This window comes from Pelecanus crispus, chromosome 7 (assembly GCF_030463565.1).
Source record: "Pelecanus crispus isolate bPelCri1 chromosome 7, bPelCri1.pri, whole genome shotgun sequence".
In the NCBI taxonomy this organism is placed as follows: Eukaryota; Metazoa; Chordata; class Aves; order Pelecaniformes; family Pelecanidae; genus Pelecanus; species Pelecanus crispus.
In genome coordinates this window covers 43,777,087-43,797,719 of record NC_134649.1, presented here as the reverse complement: position 1 = coordinate 43,797,719, position 20,633 = coordinate 43,777,087, and the positions used below count along the sequence as shown (strand labels likewise).

The window sequence follows — 20,633 nt, the reverse complement described above, 5'->3', positions numbered from 1 at the left end:
GAGCCTTCTTTCAAGTTGATTCACAGTATTACACAAACACACCACTCTGTATTGTTAATAGGGTGATTGTTTCAGTACCCACAGCCAATGGGAAGATCGTGTTTAAATGAGTGGGACAAGGATCAGGCCCTTAAATAATACATACAGCTTTAATAACTCTCAGTTGGATGCTGAAGTGATTTTATTACCTTCTCTAATTATAGTTAAAGTACTACGTGCAGTGTAGAAAATCAACAGGAACAAAAGTGGATGCATTTCCAAATGTTAATTTCATCTTCAGAACTGTTTTTTGTTAATTATGCTGATTAAAAAAGGAAATCTCTGTTACATGTGATTATGGCAATATGTGTTTTTACATTAAGTGCTATGCAGTGAAATACTTCTGTGTGTGCCGGCCCCACTTGGGTGGATTCAATATGCCGGGTGTTTACATTAAACTCGCTTTGTCCTGTTTCAAGATGCACTTTTGCTTTGGGCTCATGGATGAGGTGGTGGAGTCATCATCCCTGGAGGTGTTCAAAAAACGGGTAGATGTGGTGCTTTGGGACATGGTTTAGTAGGCATGGTGGTGTTGGGTTGATGGTTGGACTGATGATCTTAGAGGTTCTTTCCAACCTTAATGATTCCTAGTTTTACTTTCATTAAAAAACAAGTCAGCCACCGAGCCAGCAAACATGAAATTAGTTATTACTCTCCCCTTAATTGGTTTAATGGTGGACTTGGTAGTGTTAGGTTAATGGTTGGACTGGATGATCTTAAAGGTCTTTTCCAACCTAAACGATGCTATGATTCTGTGAGCGATGTGGTGTAAATCCCTAAGAAAGGAGTGAAAAAAAACTTTTTTCAGCAGTGGTGAGCATAAATGGCTCGGCCCTGGTAAAGGAAATGGAAGTGGTCTTTCTGTTAGTGTGCTACAATTGCTTGCCATAATCTCACCCATCTTCATATGCTGGCGTTAAAATGCCTCTGGCCTGTTGCCTGCATCGGCTTCCACTGCTGTGCCTCCATCCAGAGCCATGACAGTCAAACCAGGAGGGTACTTGAGGCACTCCCAGAAAGGAAATTTATTGATCACTTGTTCATTTAATGCAAAATGCAAATCTAAATTTGACTGGCACGGGCATCTTCCCACTGATTTGCTAACCCAGCCCTGGTGGGACAGGCTGTGATGTTGGTGCCGTACTATGCCAGCCTTTAAAAGGAGGCTGTAATTGTTCTGAAAAGTGTTCAAAGAGAAGTCTGAGCTACTGGTGAGTTTTGCATGCTGAGCAGGACCTGTCAGAAAAAACGTCACTGGAGGCTTCAGTAATGCTTTTTCTATTTCCAGAGTTGCCTGCTGGTTGGGAGAAAATTGAGGATCCTGTATATGGTGTCTACTATGTAGAGTAAGTGCTGCTCTCCGGCTCTGGTGTGGCTGTTGGGTGGAGGAAGGCTTTTCTCCGCAGCCGTCTGTGTGCTTTGCTGGTAGCATCTCATACCGAGGAGGAGGAGACCCTGGCCTCTATACAGGCTAGGGGATGCCATAGGGTCTGGGAGAGGGAACCTGCCTTGCCGTTCCCCATCCTCTGGTGGGCCTGGCAGCAGCACCCTGAGGTAGAGGTGGGCTCAAGGAAGGCAGGAACACTGCGGGTAAGCTCCAGGGGTGAGCTCAGGGGAGACAGGAGCACCCTGGGTCAGGGCATGCAGGAGCCCCAGCACCTCACAAAATACTTTTATCCAGAGAAAATTAACAAGTCTGAAATTAACTGAGCTCAATCCCCTTTGTATAGTGCTGTGATCGAAATATGAGTGTTCAAAGCAGACCACCAATTCAGTTACAAGGCAGAAAACATTCAAAAGGAGGAATGGACGAGCCTGTGTGACCAAACAGCCATGGCAGAGGTTCTTGCATCAGGCTGTGTTGTTGTGAATAGACTTACAGGTTTAATGGGACTCTCTCTGGAATTAGAACAGCTGCTTCTTTATCTAGATGTCAGATCGCTCCCTTGGGAAACCAGAGATCTGAGTTTTGTTTCATCACTGACCCCATAAAATGAATTTTTAATTATGTGTATACTCCTGTCTAGTAGGATGGCTTATGATAGCCCTCAGAATAGACATGGAATACAGTTTCTGTCTGCTTTGGCTCATTTCTGACCCTACCATCTGTGCCTAGGGAAACAAGGGTAGCAAACTGTGTAATTAAGGTTTGACATTTATTTACCATAGACACCAAGAATATTTTTTGGCTATTAAATGCCATGCCAAGAGGTCTTTACAGCATTTTTTCCTGTCACTTTATATATACATGTCCATTAGTTTTGTGGCACTCCGTAGTGATGAAATTAAACAGAAAAGTAACAGCAGTAAGACATAAGTTTATTTTACTTACTATCTGTAAGCTAGCAAGATGGTTACAATTTGAGCATTTGTGTCTATCCCTTCCAATTCAGACACTCTATTATTGCATAATAGTTTTTATTCAGAAACAACTGTGTCATGAAAAAGTTTATATAATTTTTAAAGTAGTTATCATTTTTTCTTAACTTTCTGGCAATATCTTGAAATGGCAAATCTTTTACAGAACTCATTAACTTGTTTTTATTTGATTAGTTAAATATTTTTCCAGTAATTTAATATTGATCTTTAGCAGAAAAAATTCTGAACATAACTGTCCAGAGTGCTTCTATCGTAATTACTTGAAAAAGTGGTTGTTTGGTAGTTGTTTTTTTTTTTTTTCCAAAGACACATGGGCCAAGAGACAGTAAAATAGGAAGTTCTTAATGGTAAACTTTGCATTGGATACAAAGATGGGCTTTAAGCTAATACAATTTTCTAAGGTGTGCCTGCTCCTCTGCTGTAGCAAAATCGCTGTTGAAAAATTGCTCTTGATCATTTGATGAGCAGCTCATCTCGACGGCAGCCATCAGCTGGAGAGACTCCCCAGACTTGTCCCCACCACCCTGGCATCTGTGGTTGGTGTTTGTCATTTGGTTTCATAAAATGGTTAATCCTCGGCGGAGTGCATTGCTTGTCTGCCATGTTTGGAGCTTGGCTACTTTTTTTTCCTTTCCCTGAGATTGGTAAGAACTATTGGCTCTAAACATCTGATACAGGTCAAAAGCAGCCTAATGGCCCTCCAAGGAGGACAGCTGAAGTTTCACCTGTAAACCTGCTGGTTTCTACGGGGAGTATTTGCTGGTGGCTGATTCTGAATATATTTTGATCCATTTGGAGCCCAGCTTTTCAGCTCATAGCCAGCATCCCCGCAGGTATTTTTAAGACACCCTGTTAATAGTGTGCATTGGTCAGATAGCTGACAGATGTTACCAGTTGTTGGGTTTTGGGCTTTTTTGTGTTTTTTTTTGTTTTGTTTTGGTTTTTTTTTTTACTTCAGTGAGCCAGGGAGTGACTGCACCTCTGGGAATCTGATTAAAGCAGGGATGATATGGGCCTATCTTTTAAAATGCAGTCAGACAGAGTGCCTTTTCTGCTTTAATCTCATTTTTCACAGATAGATCACTACTTTAATGTATTTGAAGGAATTAGCCATTTCTATTCAAGACATCATATCAATACTGGAATCCGCTTGTTTTCCCTAATATGCTTTTTGGCACGACTAGGTGAGCCTTGCTCTGCATACACTGCTGTTGGGTTTGTTTGGTATTTTACTCCTTTCCTCAGAGGAGTTTCATGCCTGGCCGTCATTCCTGCTTGTCACATAAAGGGTTTCCTAATTTATTGTTCTCTTTCATCTCCAGCCACATCAACCGGAAGACACAGTATGAAAACCCAGTTCTTGAAGCAAAGAGGAAGAAACAGCTTGAGCAACAGCAACAGCCACCAGAAGGTTGGCACCACCAAGGGCATGATGGTTGGGGTTTTCATGAGGGAACGTGCCCTCCCGCACCTTGGCAGCACCACACCAATGTGTTTGTCCTTCCTTCTGTGGCCTTAGCGTTTAAAGGCAAAATGACGTGCATAGGAAAGGTTGCGTATGCCCTTCACATAAGACGCAGTAAAAGAGAAAATCTAAACCATGTAACCACTTCAACATAGTAGCTTTCACCCCTGTTGAAGGGGAGAGGTTTTTCTTTTAATGTCCTCTATTTCTGGAAGGTTCCTAGGCTTCCCAGAAACGATTAAAACACATATTTTCCTCTTTAATCTGCTCCATCAAGTTACTCACTGTAGCTGGTGTTGTTCCAGTCTGCACTGGGACTCATAGGCTCTCAAAGTAGTTGAGGAGTGGGCATTTACATGCGCACTAGAGAAACCCCTCTGCATGAGAGACTTCTTAACCCAAGACCTTTGGGTATTGTCAAGCTCTAACATCTGAAGTAATTTCATTACTTAAAACACTTTTTTTTTTTCTTTTCCTCCTTCCCCCTTTTTTTTTCTTTGTTTCTGTATTTTTTTTTTTTCTTTAAATGCAGCCCAACTGCAGTGAGGTGCCTGTAGCATTTAGGTTTGTTTTGGTACCTTTGTAGCTTTCACACCAAGTTGTTTCACAACAGTTATTATCCAAGGGAAAAATAATTTAGGCTTCAACATTCCTCCTGCAGCCCCATTGCCTGCAACATCAGCTCTTCTACTTAGATGCCATGAGTACCATGGGGAATAGATTTCATATAAATGTTGAGACTACTTAGATGCAAATCAAGTCCCAAGTTTGAGTGTGAGGTAGGATGTCCCAGCAGACAGATCTGTTTACCTGGACATAGGGAGTCCTCCAGAATTGATTTTTGAACATCCCATTCATTTTATTCCCTCTCTCCGTGACTGTTTCCTCTCTTGCCATGCATCTCATCTCCTCTGCTTGAACCCCACACTTCCAGTGTGTGTACGTGCAGGAGCTCATAGTGCTGTTGTGAAACCAGTAACATTTCCCTCTCTGCCCTCTCTAGAATGGACAGAGGAGTGTCCATCTCTCCCACCACCCGCTGCTCCAAACCATGTTTCAAACAACCAGGAGGCAGTTCGGGAAGCACCAGTGCAAGGTAACAACCTTGTTAAACCAGTTGTAAAAGTGCAACAAGGTTTTTTTTTCCTGAGAATGAGATTCCCTCAGCCACCAGCAAAGGGAGTATCTCCATGACTATTGTCACACACCTGGGAACGTGCCTGCTTATCTGAATTCCCATAGATTTTTGAGAATAGTTGTTTTGAGACCACATTTGTCACCAAATGCAAGAGGCAAATGAGATGGCCTGCATCAAAAAAAGATTATGTCAATTCTCTATGTAGCATTCCAAGTCTTTAAAAAGGCATGGTGAAAATGTGAGTTACAACATGGGTGGGATTTAACAGCAACTGCAGTGGATGCAAGTGCAAGTAGGAGAAGACCCTTTTCCAAAGAGCTGTATGGATATGCAAAAATTAGGCTTTTACACCTTCTAAACTCTACTGAGTTTAGAATGTGGCTCTTATAATAAAATCTAGTGCAGAGGTTTCTTTCTGTTCTAATAGGTCAACATCCCCTCCCAAAAAGCAACACAAAATCTCACCATGTTGCACTGTGATTAAGACACAGACATGCATTAACATGGTCTTGTTTTAGTTTTCGAGCCAAAGCCAACGTCACCCCATGTCTGCATTCATGGGCAGGTAGAGTTTCAAGTTGAAGTAGTTTAAGAGCCCTGGAAACTGGTCAACATGTCTGGGAGCTGTGATGTGCATAGGTTGTTGGCACTGTTTGGCAGGACCTTGGTTTTGGAGAGCTTGGGTGTCTTGGTTGCATTTGTGACATCTGAGCCGCTAGGTTCTGGTATTGCCATGAATGAGTCTGGTTTGCAACTTTATGGATTTTCCTTTTTGTGTGCCTTGAATCCAAATGAAAATTTGGGGGGATAGGAGCTGGGGGGAACACCAGAAAAGGGATATCCTCTACCATTTGAAGAGCTTTGCAGAGCAACCAGGCCTCCATGCTGAATCTGACTTTCTGTAGTAACAGAGGGCGGAGAGGCACAAGCACCTTGGCCACATTTTAGGGGTGAATTACATTGTGTTTCTGAAAAATCTGAGCTGAAGCTCCTCTGGGAAGCTCTGCATGAGGAGGGAATGATAATAGGTCTAAATACTGCAAACCTACTTTGGAGTTGTACATGTGTACAAGTATTTTGGGCTATTACAGCCTTATTTATTAGTGTCAATGGTCTGTGTAGAGCCAACTGCTCACAGACCAGTTGCTCATCTTAAATAACTAGCCAGACAGGACATGAATTGTTCCTGAATTTGCAGCATGAGCTGAAACATTGCCAGATCAGGTTGCCAGCAAGGGCAGAGAGTTCCACTCATACCTGTTGCAGTACAAGTGCTCTCTGGTTACAAGTGGTTGTAAGTAGGCTTCATCTTTGGCTACATCTAAATTGCATAGCAAGCGAATGGCGTTGCCCCAGCCTGCAGGAACCAGAGGCTGTGGAAGGTGAGAGAGGGGAAGTCTGCCTGGAGCACGTCATCCTGACAGGGCTGGGAGCAGCCGGGGGGAGGCTGGCCTCAGGAGCTGGGAAATACTCCCATACTCTGCAGGTCAGCCGTGGTGTCCAAAGGTGTGCCTGGCAAGGGTGCTGCTGTCCCGGGCTGCCTTTGCTGCCATGAAGAGCCAGGGAGTGCTCTCTGCTGCAGGTGGCAGCAGATCAGCCCTTCCAAAACAGACGTGAAATTTAACAGCACAAAGCCCCCAGCACATTCCTGAGGGGTATTAGAGTACATTAGAGTAATCCAGACTTGCAGCAAGGAAAAACACGGGAGGTCTGGGGATGGTACCCTGACCACCAGGCATCTGGGGTTAGGCACCTCATCAGAGTGCCCCAAAACAGCTGGTCTTCCTCGGGGAGACATCTGTGAATGCCACCTCTGCCCGTGACAGGCCGTCAGGCTGAAGCAAGGCTGCCCAAGTGTCCATGCATGGCAGTGCAAAGGACCCGTCATGCAGGGGATGACATTAGAAGCCTCACTCAGTTCTCCACCCACTCCCAACTGCAGCCACAAAATTTTGCAGTAACATTACAGGAGAATAGCCTGTCTCAGCACCACTCTGAGTGACATGTCCTGGTACCTGCTGATGACTCCTTCTCTCTTTCATTCCTTCCTCTTCCTTTCTCAGTGCTGCTCCTTCTCCTGCTCTCCATTTGCAGCAGCTATTTCCAGCTTCCCTGTCTCCCTACCCTATGCCCAGGGGTTTCCATCTCTCCCACTGATGGCACTGCTGGTGGGGACACGGGCACACGGACCCCTCCTTGTGCCCCTGGCACCGATCTCCCAGCTGGGGTTTTGTAGATGGACTCATTTAAAATGTGATCCCTTCCCAAATGCTGTAGGTGGGACGTAGCCTGTGGTGCTGCTGTCCTGTTACTACAGAGCAAGTTCACCCTGTATTTGTAGGCAAACGCTAGCAAGCTGTGTTTGTTCTGCTTGTCTTTTGAACCAGAAATCAGCACAGGACCAAGCCCCACTGCATGCTGCCTCTCAGCCGTGTTTGTTACCTGAGAGGTTGGGTTGCACTTTGATAGTCAGGGCTTTTTTGCAGCTTGGGGTCTGAGCAGAGCATCTGCCCACAGTGTGCAGGATTATCATGTTCCTGTGCTACCCTTCAAAGGCAGAAGACTGCAAGTCCTCACACTGCCCCCTCATGAATAATCTTCAAATATACTTTTTTTCCCCTAGTCAAAGGCTTACAAGTCTCAAATCCCCTCACTCTCCCTCAAGGTCTCCTTTCTGAACAGAGGCCCATGGCAATGCTGGCGAAGTTTTTGAAAGTATGCCAGCTCTCCTGGCTGTGATGCACGCTGCTGATCCTGGAGCTGTCACCAGAGGGCTTAGTGGCACAGTCTTTTCCCCTCTAAGCATTAAAACAATTAAAAGTGCAAAGGTGTTTAGTGTTGGCACTGTGAAGTACAGCAACTGTGATTCCTTTTCCAAGCCTGTGCAACATGCTTTGCAAGGATGCACTTTTGTCTTTGGAGTACCTTGTTCCCTCTTAACTGTGCTCCCAGAGAGCACTAACAGCCCTCCAGCACAGCCGCTCTGGTCCCGGGCCGCCCTTTGATCCGTACTTCACAACAGCAGGGTTTCATCCACAACAGGCAAGGAGCAGAAAGGAAAGAGGAAAGACTTCAAACAGTGTCTGAAGAACATCAGTGCCCTTCCCTTTTTCACCAGAGGAGGTCACAGGGTGGTCGCGATGGTGGGGCGGGGAGGGGGGGTGTATCCTAAAGGGTTACGCAGTGTCTTGCCACAGCTCAGAAGCTGCTTTTTGCTCGGTGGGTTGGGAGAAAGCCAAGTGGTGAAAAACATAATGATACTCCTTTCTGCAGAAACTCTTACTGCAGACTCCTTCTGTAGGAGGCATTTGCGCTGTCCCCGTCCATCCTTCCTGGGGTGGGTATAACACCTCAGGCCAGAGATAAGACGCCTATCTAAGCCAGCATTGCCAGCTTTAATGTATTCCATTCCTTAAAGCAGCGTGTTTTCCCCTTTGTAGCCTTGGGGCTTTGCTGTGCACAACCACAGCTAACAAAGCACCAGGTTTTGCTCACTCTTTTTACTGCATGATTGGATCCAGGGGACAGGTGGAGTGCAATGAGGTGAGAGGATGCTGGAGTGAAGTTCAGTCCCGTCCCAGCACACCGCTGTGTTTGTCCGTGTACTTGTTAGAGCAGGGAGGGGTAGAACAAAAACAGATCAAACACTCTTGCCTGCCTGTTTATAGATTTTCCAAACTTCCTACACAGGAAAACCTTTTTTTACACGAAACCCTTCTGAGTTGAAAGGGAAGTTCATCCACACCAAGCTAAGGAAAAGCAGCAGGGGTTTCGGCTTCACCGTCGTTGGAGGGGATGAGCCAGATGAATTTCTTCAAATCAAAAGTTTGGTGCTTGACGGCCCTGCAGCACTGGATGGCAAAATGGAAACAGGTACTGATGCTTTAAATCAAAATCACCACCACCACTTTGGCTTATGTTTTTACAGCTGGTTTTATGTGCAATTCATAAAGAGCTTTAGTCCTCATCCCTTTTTTGGGGAAAGGCGTTCAGCTTTCCAATCAGCAAGCAAGGAAGTGAGATACATTGAGGGATATGTTCAAAATCTTATAGCAAGGCACTTCATATGCTGGAAATTCACCTCAGGTGTCAAAATATCCAGCTGGGGCTCTGCCAGCTCCTGCTGTCCCCACACTGACCTGCAGAGAGGAGTCGGTGGTCGTAGGGTCCCGCATCAGGCTGTGGGTTACTGCGCCCTGCTGTGGCAATGGCTGTGGTATTTTTGTAGGGCTCTGTCGCTGTGTGTTTTATATCTGCCATGCCACTCACCCCCTCTCCAAAGCTACTCCCAGGGAATGGGCAGAGGAGTGGGCTAGTTTACATTTCCCTGTATGGAGGCACCAAGGGCCAGTTTGTTTTGACAGAGATCCGGCCCAGCGTGGTGAAATCCTGGTAGGATTCACCTGAGGTCACAACTCCTCACTCGCAGGTGGAACATCACAACATTAAACATCTCTGTGTTGCAGCCCCGGTGTGAAAAAATGAATCATACCTTAATTGATACCTAGATTTCAGGCCAAAGCGTGTCTGCGACATGACACGTGGCACCGTATTTGAGCAGTTGGTATCTGAGAGCCTTCTGTTATAGCTCTCATGTGCTCTCAGTTTTGTTTCTATCATATGTCAGTGTAGCACAGTGTGTAACAGTGAGAGCCGGGCTTCGAAATAACTGTTAAATGGGCTGTATACCATCATTTGAATTTATTCATTTTTTGCATAAGCCAATTCCATTTTCACTTTCAAAAACGTTTATGTACCTAAAGGCTTTATGCAGTGAATCCATTATGTACAGATAGTTGTTGCTTGCCCAAGTGTCACCACTCCTTTTCCTTGCAAAGGTACTTAAATGCTACTATTTACCTGTGAGCAGTACCTGTAGATGCTGCGGATCAGCTCGCAGGCTCTAGTCCTCACCTTCCCGGGGTTCACAACATGTATGTGTTTGGTATATCTGTCTGTGTCCTCTGCAGGGGACGTCATAGTCAGCGTGAACGATACCTGTGTGCTGGGGCACACTCATGCTCAAGTTGTGAAAATCTTCCAATCCATCCCCATCGGTGCCAGCGTGGACCTCGAACTGTGCCGAGGCTATCCCCTGCCCTTTGATCCCGATGATCCCAACACAAGCCTGGTTACGTCTGTGGCAATTTTGGACAAAGAGCCGATCATTGTGAACGGGCAGGAAAATTACGACTCCCCAGTGAGCCACAGTAGTAAAACAGGGAAAGTAAATGGCACAAAGGAAGCAAGACCCAGCAGCCCGGCTGAGGTCTCTTCCAACGGACCCCATGGTTACCCCAATGACACGGTCTCTTTGGCATCTTCGATAGCAACACAACCTGAACTCATAACTGTGCATATAGTGAAAGGGCCTATGGGCTTTGGGTTTACTATAGCAGACAGCCCCGGTGGGGGCGGCCAAAGAGTGAAACAAATCGTGGACAGCCCACGGTGCCGCGGCCTGAAGGAGGGCGATCTTATAGTTGAAGTCAACAAGAAGAACGTGCAGAGCCTCACTCACAACCAGGTGGTGGATATGCTGATTGAATGTCCTAAGGGAAGCGAAGTCACATTGCTGGTGCAGCGAGGAGGTAAGTCTTCAAAATGGCTTTAAAATATTTCTTCTTGAAATTAAAAAAAAAATGCATGTCATGAAAGACCTGCTCTCCTAAGCTTCTCTAGAAATGGTTTATGTCCTGAGGTGTAGGAACTGCCCCAAGTTGGCAGTTGTCAGGTCACATAGATGGTTAAAATTATTTATTGTTTGATGCTGCACTGGGGGGAACGTGCACGTAGTTCCCATGCGCACATGCACTGCACACGTCTTCTGGTAATGCACAAAAGGGTGGTATGGCTACACCTTTACTTCCGTAACAAACCCTGATCTCATGCTCGTAAAAATTATTTTAAATATAACACAGACATTTCTTGAGCTGTTTTGGGAGATGCAAGAGGCTGGTAATACATTCTGTAATTTGCAGTGTTCAAAATCAGATATCCAATGACTTTTCACTGTGGGAGGGTTACACCTGGGATACAGTTGGGAGTGGAGGAGAGAAGTTGTAAGCAATTGAAATGTTACTTCTGCACATGTTTGTTTGCTGCACAGTAGGGAGCTGAGCTCGTTTTTGGTTGCATTGCTGAGAGAGGCCACCAGCCAGGTACAAAAAACACCCTACAGGCAGTATGGCTGCAGCCCGCATGGGAGCAGGTATGGTAGGTAACCTGTCAGTGGGGTCAGTCCACCACAGGAACTCTTTCCCTGCGCATAGTAAGTGTAACATAATCTGAGGTAGGACACTTTTAGTCTGTGGATTAAACTTACTGGAAGAGTTAGTGTCAAGCTCGCAGGGAAAGTCCACGTCAGCTGTTGAGTGCAAAGTCAAGAGCAGCGGGGTCAGCTCTCCCTCTCTCTGCTCTGGCATTGGCAGCGGGGATCTGAGAGGGGTAAAGCCTCGGCCCCGCTGTGCTCCCTTTCCCATGCTGCAGTTTTTTGGACAACATGCACGTTGGTGCTCAGCACCTCGCAGGGCCGAGCATGCTGCAGAGACAGAATTAAGCTGACAAGTAGGTGCTGAACACAGCCCCCAGCCAGTCCTGGGAGAAGTGGTTGATACAAAAGTACTTTTCTGATGCCTTTTCTGAAGTGTTTTGATTGTGGGAAGTTAGTAACAAAAACCAGTCTGTTTTAATGGGGGACAAGCTGCTTTCTGAATTTGCAACTTTGGTTTGTTGTTTTAAAGACCTATTTCAAGGAATTGAGGACATTGATTCTGCAATTAATAGCGGCTCTGGAGAAAGCACTGCCTTTCTTATACTCCTTCCTTTCCAAGTGCTTACTGTGTTTTTGTATTTTTGTAGTAAATTAAAAAGTAAAGAACAGAATATATTAAGAATTCTCCAATTTTCAAAGTGTAAGTTCCTTAAAGACTTTCAGTACTGGAGAGGTTTAAAAAATGCACTGTGTTCTCATGATTAATATATGTATTATGGATAAAATATAGTTGGAAGAAAAATAGCAGCTATTATTAATCCTTCTGGAGAGCATATATATCTGGTAACACCATACATTAATTATTTGAATTGTGGCTGACATTTAATAATCCTCCTTATGCCTTGAAGGCATAATGAAAAGATTTGATGAGGAAATAAAAGGATAGTTTTAATAAGGTAGTAAATAGTTCCCTGGTAATCTTGCTGAATCTCTCTCATCTTTTTTTTATTTAATCAAGATACTAACCACATGTTAAGCATTTGCTATCACCTTCCTAGATAGATACCATATCAATCTCCTTGAACTGCCTCCCTCCCTCCTTCAAGGTCCTGACATTTCCATCTCAGTATAGAGCACTTGCAGTTCCAAATTTCACGCTCCCACGGTACAGGACTCAGAAACTGTGGTGGCCCTGGATCCACGGTTAATCATTGAAACATGTTCTTCTTCACTTCCAGAAGGCTGGACTGAAAGGCACACAAGCTGTGGCACAGAAGCCAAGCAGAATACAGACAGCGATACTAGCCCCAGCATCAAAAACAGTCGGGTTTGTTTAAAGCTTGTAAGATGCTGCTGGCTAAAATGCACCTGGCACTCAGTGCTGCTGCACTTGGGTCCTTTCTCCCGTAAATTTACCTTGTGTTACCCCTGCCAAGTCTTTTATCAGAAGTACCATCCACAGACAAGGTGCCGCTTTTTATTTTGGGCCAATTACAGAAATGTATTTGGCTCCGGTGTCTGATAAGCTCCTTCAGGGCTCTTGAAGCAGTTCTTCTTTAGCTTCACTGTCAGTTGTCCTTTCCTCCTCCTCCCTCTGGTGTCCAGTGAAGAAAATGCTCAGATGCTGTCAGGCATCCTTGCATTAGCCTAACATTTGCATTCAGTCAGGCTTTGCGTGAAGCATCCCTGCAACACTAAGGCTGGTGTTCAGAGCTGTCGAAAGGATTTGTCAGAAGTGATTACTAATCAGGCAGAAAAATATCAAAGAGATGTGTAATATATGGGAAAAGCTCTGCCTGCTCCAAGCTACTGGTGCACTCCCAACACTGAGGTTTAATTGTTAAAATGCAAACCCACAGCGGCTGAGAGCAGCCTGTAAAATATTTACTGTGAAGTGTATTCAGATGAAGCGCTGGCTTTTGCGAGCGGACGAGTCCTGCCATTGCATTTGAGTGAGGAACAGAAGGGTGATTTCAGGAAGGATGAAGCTGAAATGCCCCCTGTGTGTGCTCAGCTGCTCACGTGTCATCTGAAAATCATTTGCAGGACTCGTACAAGGTTGGGGCGGGGGATAAATACATTAAGAGAGGGACAGCGTCAGGTCATTGAGGTTTTGCGTTCCAGAGGCCCCATAGAAAAATTGCCTTATCTACGTTCTGGTTTAATTTTTTATTTTCCCCTTCCTCCTCCCGCCTCTAGGCCTTAATTGTATTATTGCTGTTGTTTTCCTATTTCACCTATACATAGTGCTGGATAAAACTCACTGAGCATACCTCATGATTTGGACTACAGCACTTGAGAGGTCCAGGAAGGATGAACTCCGAGCGGAGGCAGGGTGCAGAGGAGCTGACTGGGCTGTACGTGAGACCAGATTGGAAAAGCTGCTTTTGCTTAGCAAAATGAATGGACAGAGAGGATGGAATTATTGTCTCTAACTATTAGGTAGGAGAGACAGGAGATACTTAAACTGAAGAGAGATCTTGGCTGAAGAACAACTGGGTGTTGTTCGGCCATGAGTAATTTGAACTATAAATAAGAAGAAAGTGCCAACCCATTAGAGCCCATAAGTCAAACTGGAGGAGGTGTGAAGCCTTTGCTGCCTGAAGGTGAACTCAGTATGTTTGAAGGGGATGTGACATGGTGCCTGCAACAGCAGAGGAGACGATAACCCAGCAGGACCATTCAAGGGCCGGGTACCTGAAAGTAAACCAGCGCTACTGGTTACAAAATGCAGAATGAAGCATATGTTTTTGTCCCTGCACTGCACAATGTGATTACACATTTCAGTTATTTTAAAGAATTATTGTTAATAAGGCCACAAAAGGCACACCTTTATTTTGAGTATTTGTAGCTGAAAAGGTTCTTTTAACCTTGTACCTACAAAGTACATAAAGTACTTTTCTCAAAAAAAAAGCAAAGAAAGAAGGTAATAATATTTGCCACTTGAAATCCATTTGTCATTGAAGTCTTGTCTACGCACAGTAATCAACTGAAATAAGCAATTCTCAAATACCTCTCCATTCTGCACAGATTCTATTCATAATAAAAGCAACATTTTGTCAGAATAATTTCCCTGCTTCCCAAGGGACTTTTATTCTGGGAGTTGTGTCTATGCTGGGGCAGGTGGGGGGCCGTTTCAGAACAAGTTATTCTGCAAAACTACTGTGCTCTATTTTCTGGAGTCGCTAAGATCTAACATTTGATTCAGTGAGAACATTTGTATGTTATACTTATATATTTTGTGAATTACCTCAGATTAAAGAGGATTTTTTTTTCCCTTTTTCCCCCCCCTTTTTTTTAAGGTCAGTCTTCAGTTCAGGTCATCCAAAAATAATTGTAATTAGTTTGTATTCAATTACAAGAATTAAGCTGAGCTGTTTTCATGCAGGTTTGAATGGACAGTTTCCCTTCAAAGCTTTCACAGTGCTCACTAGCATCTTTATTCACTGGAAGGTCGAAAATAGCATAAACCTTGAGCCTGATCTACGTAATCCCCTTGAAGATGTGTTCCCACTGCTCCAGATCAAAGTAAAAGCATGCAGGTGAAATGTCACTCACATGTCATGTGCAAATCAGTGGAGTTTCTAATAGCTTTCCCGAGTGCCAAATTCCCATTAAACTGGGGAATGGAAATCCACCGTCTGAAAAATATGTGATATATATGCTAGAGTTTCAAAACTAAATGTATTTTATGGGAAGAAGCAGCAGTGCAACATCCACCTGTCGAAATGTCCGTCAGTGGGTGCCTGAGTCTTACCTCCATGTAAAAGCAAAGTCCATTCTCGATTCCCTGTTCATGGTTCAATTGAATGGAAGGTGTTTGTGGGGAGCAATGAGGTAGGTGGAAGTGGGGAGAGGTTTGTCGCAGTAATCCTGCTCATTTGGTCCTTGTCTCAGTGGTCTTAAGAAGGTCCTTGTGATGCATATAACTACAATAAAAATTTGCAGCAATGGAATGAAATGACAAAGCTCTAAAGCAATAAACCTGTTCAGTCTCCTTAGCTAGATGGACCTTCCCTTGCTCTTCCGGTGATGCTCTTGGCATGTGAGGGTAATTAACCCCTGACACTTCCCACGGAAAGGAGTTAACTCCTCCTTCTTGTGCTGAAAATGCATGCTAGAGTCAACTGCCCTGGACTTGAAGACTCTTTCTGTAGCCTAAAATGGAAGGACATCTTTTTTTCCTCTCTATTTATCTTGCGTCCATGCCATTGAAACATTGCATAGTAATAGAAAGATACGTGTCTTTCTTTACGCTGCTTGCTGCAGCTTCAGGCTCCCCGCAGCCAGGGTAGAGAGAGTTACAAGATCCTTTAGACACAGTTGGAAAACTTTACAAACAATATATCATAACGACTTATAATTGCAAGCACATTAAAACAGTATAATTGAAATCAGATTGCTTTTTGAGATCTAGAGTGTCAAAGTACAGGGCTCAGGCATAAATGAGCAGTGGCATTGAGCATTAAATATCTGAGCTGAGTGAAGTCTGTTACTAACTGCAGGATTCAGAGGACGTCTCCTCACTACTCCATCCTCTGCCCCACCACAAACACCTATCAGTCTGAATTTTATAAGCAAAAATATTGTCTTTGTACTTGTTTATCAAGATCCTCTCCCACCATGGACATGAAATTTTCCCTTCCTGTCCTTACCAGAAGTGTTGGAAATGGATCACTTAGTGGTGAGAGCCAAACAAAAAAAAAAAAAAAGCACTTTCTTACAGTGCTGGAATTAGAGCTCCTTTTCAGTTGCTATCCCTAATGGTGTAAAACCATGGTAATTAGAGCTGCAATCAGCTATTCAGTGCAGACTCGAACTCTTTTGAACAAGCCACTCACTTCTGTTTGCCCTTTAGGCTTGCAGTGAACAGTGAGTTGAAAGTCGTGCCACTTAAGGATCTAGCTGCCAGAAAATTTCAAACTGTCTTAGCAGCTGCTGAATTAGAGAAAAAGTGAGTCCAAACTACGTTTAGGACAAAAATTACAACCTGGGAATCATCTGACCGTTACCACAGAGTGTGTTTGCCTGTGCCAAAGCTTCTGGAAAGAGAAGAAAAGTTCACCATTTCCAGCAGTGTTTGCAGTTCCTAATACAGAGGGAGCGGAGCATTATACTGGGGTCTTTGTCCCATGTTTGGATCCATAGGAACCCCTCTGAACCCTGTCTCTCTGAGCACAGAGCTGCCGGTACCCATCATCGTGCATGCCACCTTTATGGTTGGTTTTCTTACTCTACTCCCCAGCCCACCACGTTGTGGCAGCTTCTTCCCTCACCCGGAGCAGGAGCAGATCTAATTCCTCTCTACCATCTGGTGCGCTCAACTGACCTCTACATTTTTGAAAATCCCATTTCAAGTCACCTCTTTTTTCCTTGCCTTACCGTCTGTCAACCACCAACTGGGAGCTACCAAAGCTCCCAGTACCTTCTCCTCAGGTATCTCCTAACAAACCTGTTTGTTGAATCTCTCAGCAATTTGTCACTCAGTATAGGTTATTTTGAGCTGTACACTGAAAAATAACTGGTATTGTCGTACAAATAATACCATCCAGAAATAACAGGTGGGGGGGATATTTTTGATAGCTCATAGGCACCCATCACTTGTTAGTAAGTTATATTTAAAAAATCAGAATCATAGTATACTTAAAGAAATGTATGTCCCTGTGTAATGCCAAGATTTATTTTTCAAGTTCATTACTTTGTATTCCAGGGTTATTACTCATAATTCCAGAGTTATGGATTTCCTGATTAAATTGGGAATCTCATTTGGCATTTAAAAATCTGTCTTCAGTTGCTTCCTCTTGTTTATTTTTGTTACTGTTTCCTTTAAAGAGTTTTGTCTGGGAAGAAGGGAATCAGATTAGTAAAGTTTGTAAGTTGGTCTACAAACTGCATTAGAAATGAAATGTTTTTAAAATGTTTTGCAATGTGACTTTTCCATTTTCTGAAAATAGACAGTCCTAGTAAAAATACATTCCTAAAACGTATGACTTATGTGCAGGGAAGGAGCAGATCTGGGGGAACCGTTAGCTGGGAGTAGCTGCTTTTTTTTTCCCAAACCACCAAGTCACTCTGTGTTGTTCTCTTTTCTCTGTTAAGTGAAATTATAGTCTAACGAGGCCAAAAAAAGCTGATGAGACCTTAAAGCAAGTTTAAAGCAAGTTTGATGTCACATTTACTATTCTCTTGCAGCCTTATTCTGATTAGGGACTAGTATATCAAGGAGCAGATGCAAAAATCAGTTGAAGTCAGGAAAAGATGAAATAAAGGAAATGTTACACATTTTGATAATTTTGATATTTTCAATAAGAAGTTTGAAGTTCATACCCCTTATTAGAATTGCTTATGTGCATGTATTTCAATCTACTGTGCAAGTTAATTTTCCTCTAAACAGCTCCGGAGTGTTAGATACGCCTTTTTGGGACAATGCTGTGTATTGTTATGCAGCACCATACACTGATCACTGGTAATTGGTTTTGTAAAGCAAGCTAGCAGGAACTTGTTTTCTCTTTGTGATAAAAATAAGCCGAACTTAACATTTAAAATCAGGTCGTCTTATAAATAATGTAATATTTTGGGATTACACAGTGTTTTTCTCCTTCAAAGTGCTTTATAGGTGTTAATCTTAGTGACATTAGCCGTTTGTTTTTGATGATCCGAATTTGCAAGGTTTGGGATAACTCTGCTTACCAAAAACGTGAAGGGGGAAATTTTTGGTGCTGCTGAAGTCCATGGCAAGGCTCCCATTAGACTCCAGGAAGCAGCACGGTTTCACCAAGGTTTTGGATGCTTACAAATGCCTGCAGCCACAAAGGGTAATTGTTGGTAGCTTGTTCAGACACCAAATAGTTTGATGTGCGTTACTAATGTTCATACAAATAGTGCATTTATGGGAACTAATTAATTAGCATTACCAGGTCGTGCTGGAGTTTCTCAATGCAAGGCATCCAGTTGAAATAGTAAGCAACAAATTCAAATATCAACCTCAAAAAGCCCAAGCCCTTAAAAATCCTCCATTAAGCTCACAAAATTCCAGATATAAAAGTACTACATTGGAGTTCTTTCTGTCTTTTTATTTCAAGCCTCTAATATTCACGTCCCATTGCCTTTTCTAAACCCTGGGAGGCTAAGAAACTCCAAAAAAGCACATTGGCATATGAGCACCTGATTCCAAAGACAACAGCTTTATAATATTACAGTTCTGATAATAAAGGAGAATCAGCATCGCTGGTATGTGTACATTTTAATTGCCTGCAGAATTTTCAGCTCTTGCTGGTGTGATACATGCAAAGTGATGACACTAATCTGTTAGTCATTTGAGGCACAAGTGTTTTCCCCTCAGCTACCCTTCATTAACTCCATTTGCACCGATTCTCTTCTAGAAATGAGTAAGCAAATGAAGAGATGCCTGTGAAATCTGCTTTTTGGGTCAGCATTAGTTTTACATCAGTTGCCATGCATTTTTGCGGTTGTGTGGCCTATCTATGCTATAGGTTGTGTCCCCCAGATGTATGTCTTATCTGAGCTCCAGAGTCGCTCGGAAGGGTAAAATAGGATAGAACAGCTGCTGATTCATTGCCTGGCATTTTGTTACACATTTTGCATTAATTTCAAGGGCTGAGATAATTGCCTGAAGTTTTGAGATATTTCACAAAGCATGCTTTAAGGCCAGGAGGAAACCTGTACTTTAATTGTTAAGGAGGTGAACAATTAACGTATTTGGAATAACAAAATAATGTCAGTTTTGCATAATCTCGCATGCTGACAGCACAGTAGAGGTGGCGTGCACGTTATGCACATGGCTGCCTTTCTGTGGCAGGGAATCTAGATCTGCTTTAAAATCAGTAAGAAAGCCAAAGCATTTGCTGAATGCTGGAAGAAAAAAATGTCTGAAATCTTCCCATCGGGGTGTTTTATTGCATGAACCACCTTATCTTGCAGAAAGCAGTAGGCTCTTAGATGAGAACAAAACAGGAGGTTGCTTAGCAAATGAAAGATGAGAGCTCTGAAATTCTTCCTAAAGGCTTTTTTTTTCTCCCTAGCTTGAGGTTTTGAAAGTTGGCTTTTTTTTTTCTCCTTATGTTTTGATTTGGTTTTGGTATTAAATACTGAAGTGGTATAAGTGGAGCAACTCAAACCCACGCACTGTTGTTTTATATCAAATGTGATGTGATGTAACACAAGGTGGCACAGCAGAACCTAATACTATGCATTAGATAAGGCAGATTTAGCTAGAGATGTGCCTCCCACATCTTCATCAGGATTTGCAAAGCAGGAAATGGAGCAGACTTGGAGCTGTGCAGCAAGGAGTTGTTTTATTCCACCCAGTTTTTCCTCCTACCCTTACATACTGCCTGTATGGCGTTTTGGTGTGCCTGTGCTTGTAAATAATGAGTTTGTATCAGCCACGTTGCAGGTAGGTGCAGTGGCTGCTGCCCTGATTTGGTGTTATAATCACCAGTCGTAACAGAATTAATGAGGTATCAGAAATCCAAGAGAGGTCTTTGTTTATCACTGTAATTAAATACATTTGGAGAGTCATTAAAAGCAATAGCAGGTGGGCAAAACTGAGGAAGAAGGATGGCTTTGTAATGGACTAGTCAATGGTTTTGTTCTGAGATAGATTGTTTTTAAATATCTATGCTCATGTCTCTAAGTATTCTGAATTTAAGGTTTTTTTCCCATTCTGCATTGGGATTTTATGTTTATTCATTTTCATGATTATTTTTTCTTGGTCAGATGGACCTATTTTTGTGATGGTGATAGTAATTACGACCATACCAGCCTTAAGACCCTGTTAAAGCTGTGTCTTCTGTGCCAGAAGAGCTGCAATGTACCATGAGTTGGACTTGAGAAGTTGGCAGGGCTTGTAGACCAGACAGATTTGGTAGAGGAGGCTGAGCTTCAGGGAGATGACACAGCTGGCTGAGGGTGCTGGGGCAGGTCAGGGCCCTGTGGCTGGTGGCACATGAAGGTAATGTTGGTAGGGATGTGGCAGGTATCAGTCCCCAGAAGTTTTGACTCCATCTTCACCCTTAAGGGTTAGTTGCTGTATGCTGTATGTACAGTTACATACTTGGAAGTATAGAGTTACTGATTTATTTTAATAGAAAACTGTATTTTAAATCTAATAGTTACATTTTGTGAAAACGTCTGCAAAACCATTGTCCGCTAGTAAGGATTTTCTGTTTTAGTGCACCATGTGGGCATGCACACCCCCCAGCTCTGAATCTGGCTAAGCATTCTGTAAATATTAGCTTATTATTAAGGGATGTTATTTATTAATAGCAACATCAAACTAACGCCAAGAGGGCCCTATTTGTAGGTGTCCCCCTTGTGCAGGCTGCTATCCAAATGTGAAATACGAGAATCTGCCATAAGCCACACAGGTTTGAGCA

At 43.4% G+C, this 20,633-nt stretch overlaps 1 protein-coding gene across 1 annotated transcript in view; it reads left to right on the top strand.

Moving 5' to 3' along the window:
• MAGI1 (membrane associated guanylate kinase, WW and PDZ domain containing 1) overlaps positions 1-20,633 on the top strand; it is a 360,601-nt gene that overhangs the window by 295,694 nt on the left and 44,274 nt on the right. The window contains exons 8-12 of the mRNA XM_075713622.1: positions 1,328-1,385; positions 3,741-3,853; positions 4,887-4,979; positions 8,712-8,894; positions 9,992-10,612. Of these exons, the coding sequence (XP_075569737.1) occupies positions 1,328-1,385; positions 3,741-3,853; positions 4,887-4,979; positions 8,712-8,894; positions 9,992-10,612 (1,068 nt within the window). The remainder of the gene's footprint in view (positions 1-1,327; positions 1,386-3,740; positions 3,854-4,886; positions 4,980-8,711; positions 8,895-9,991; positions 10,613-20,633) is intronic.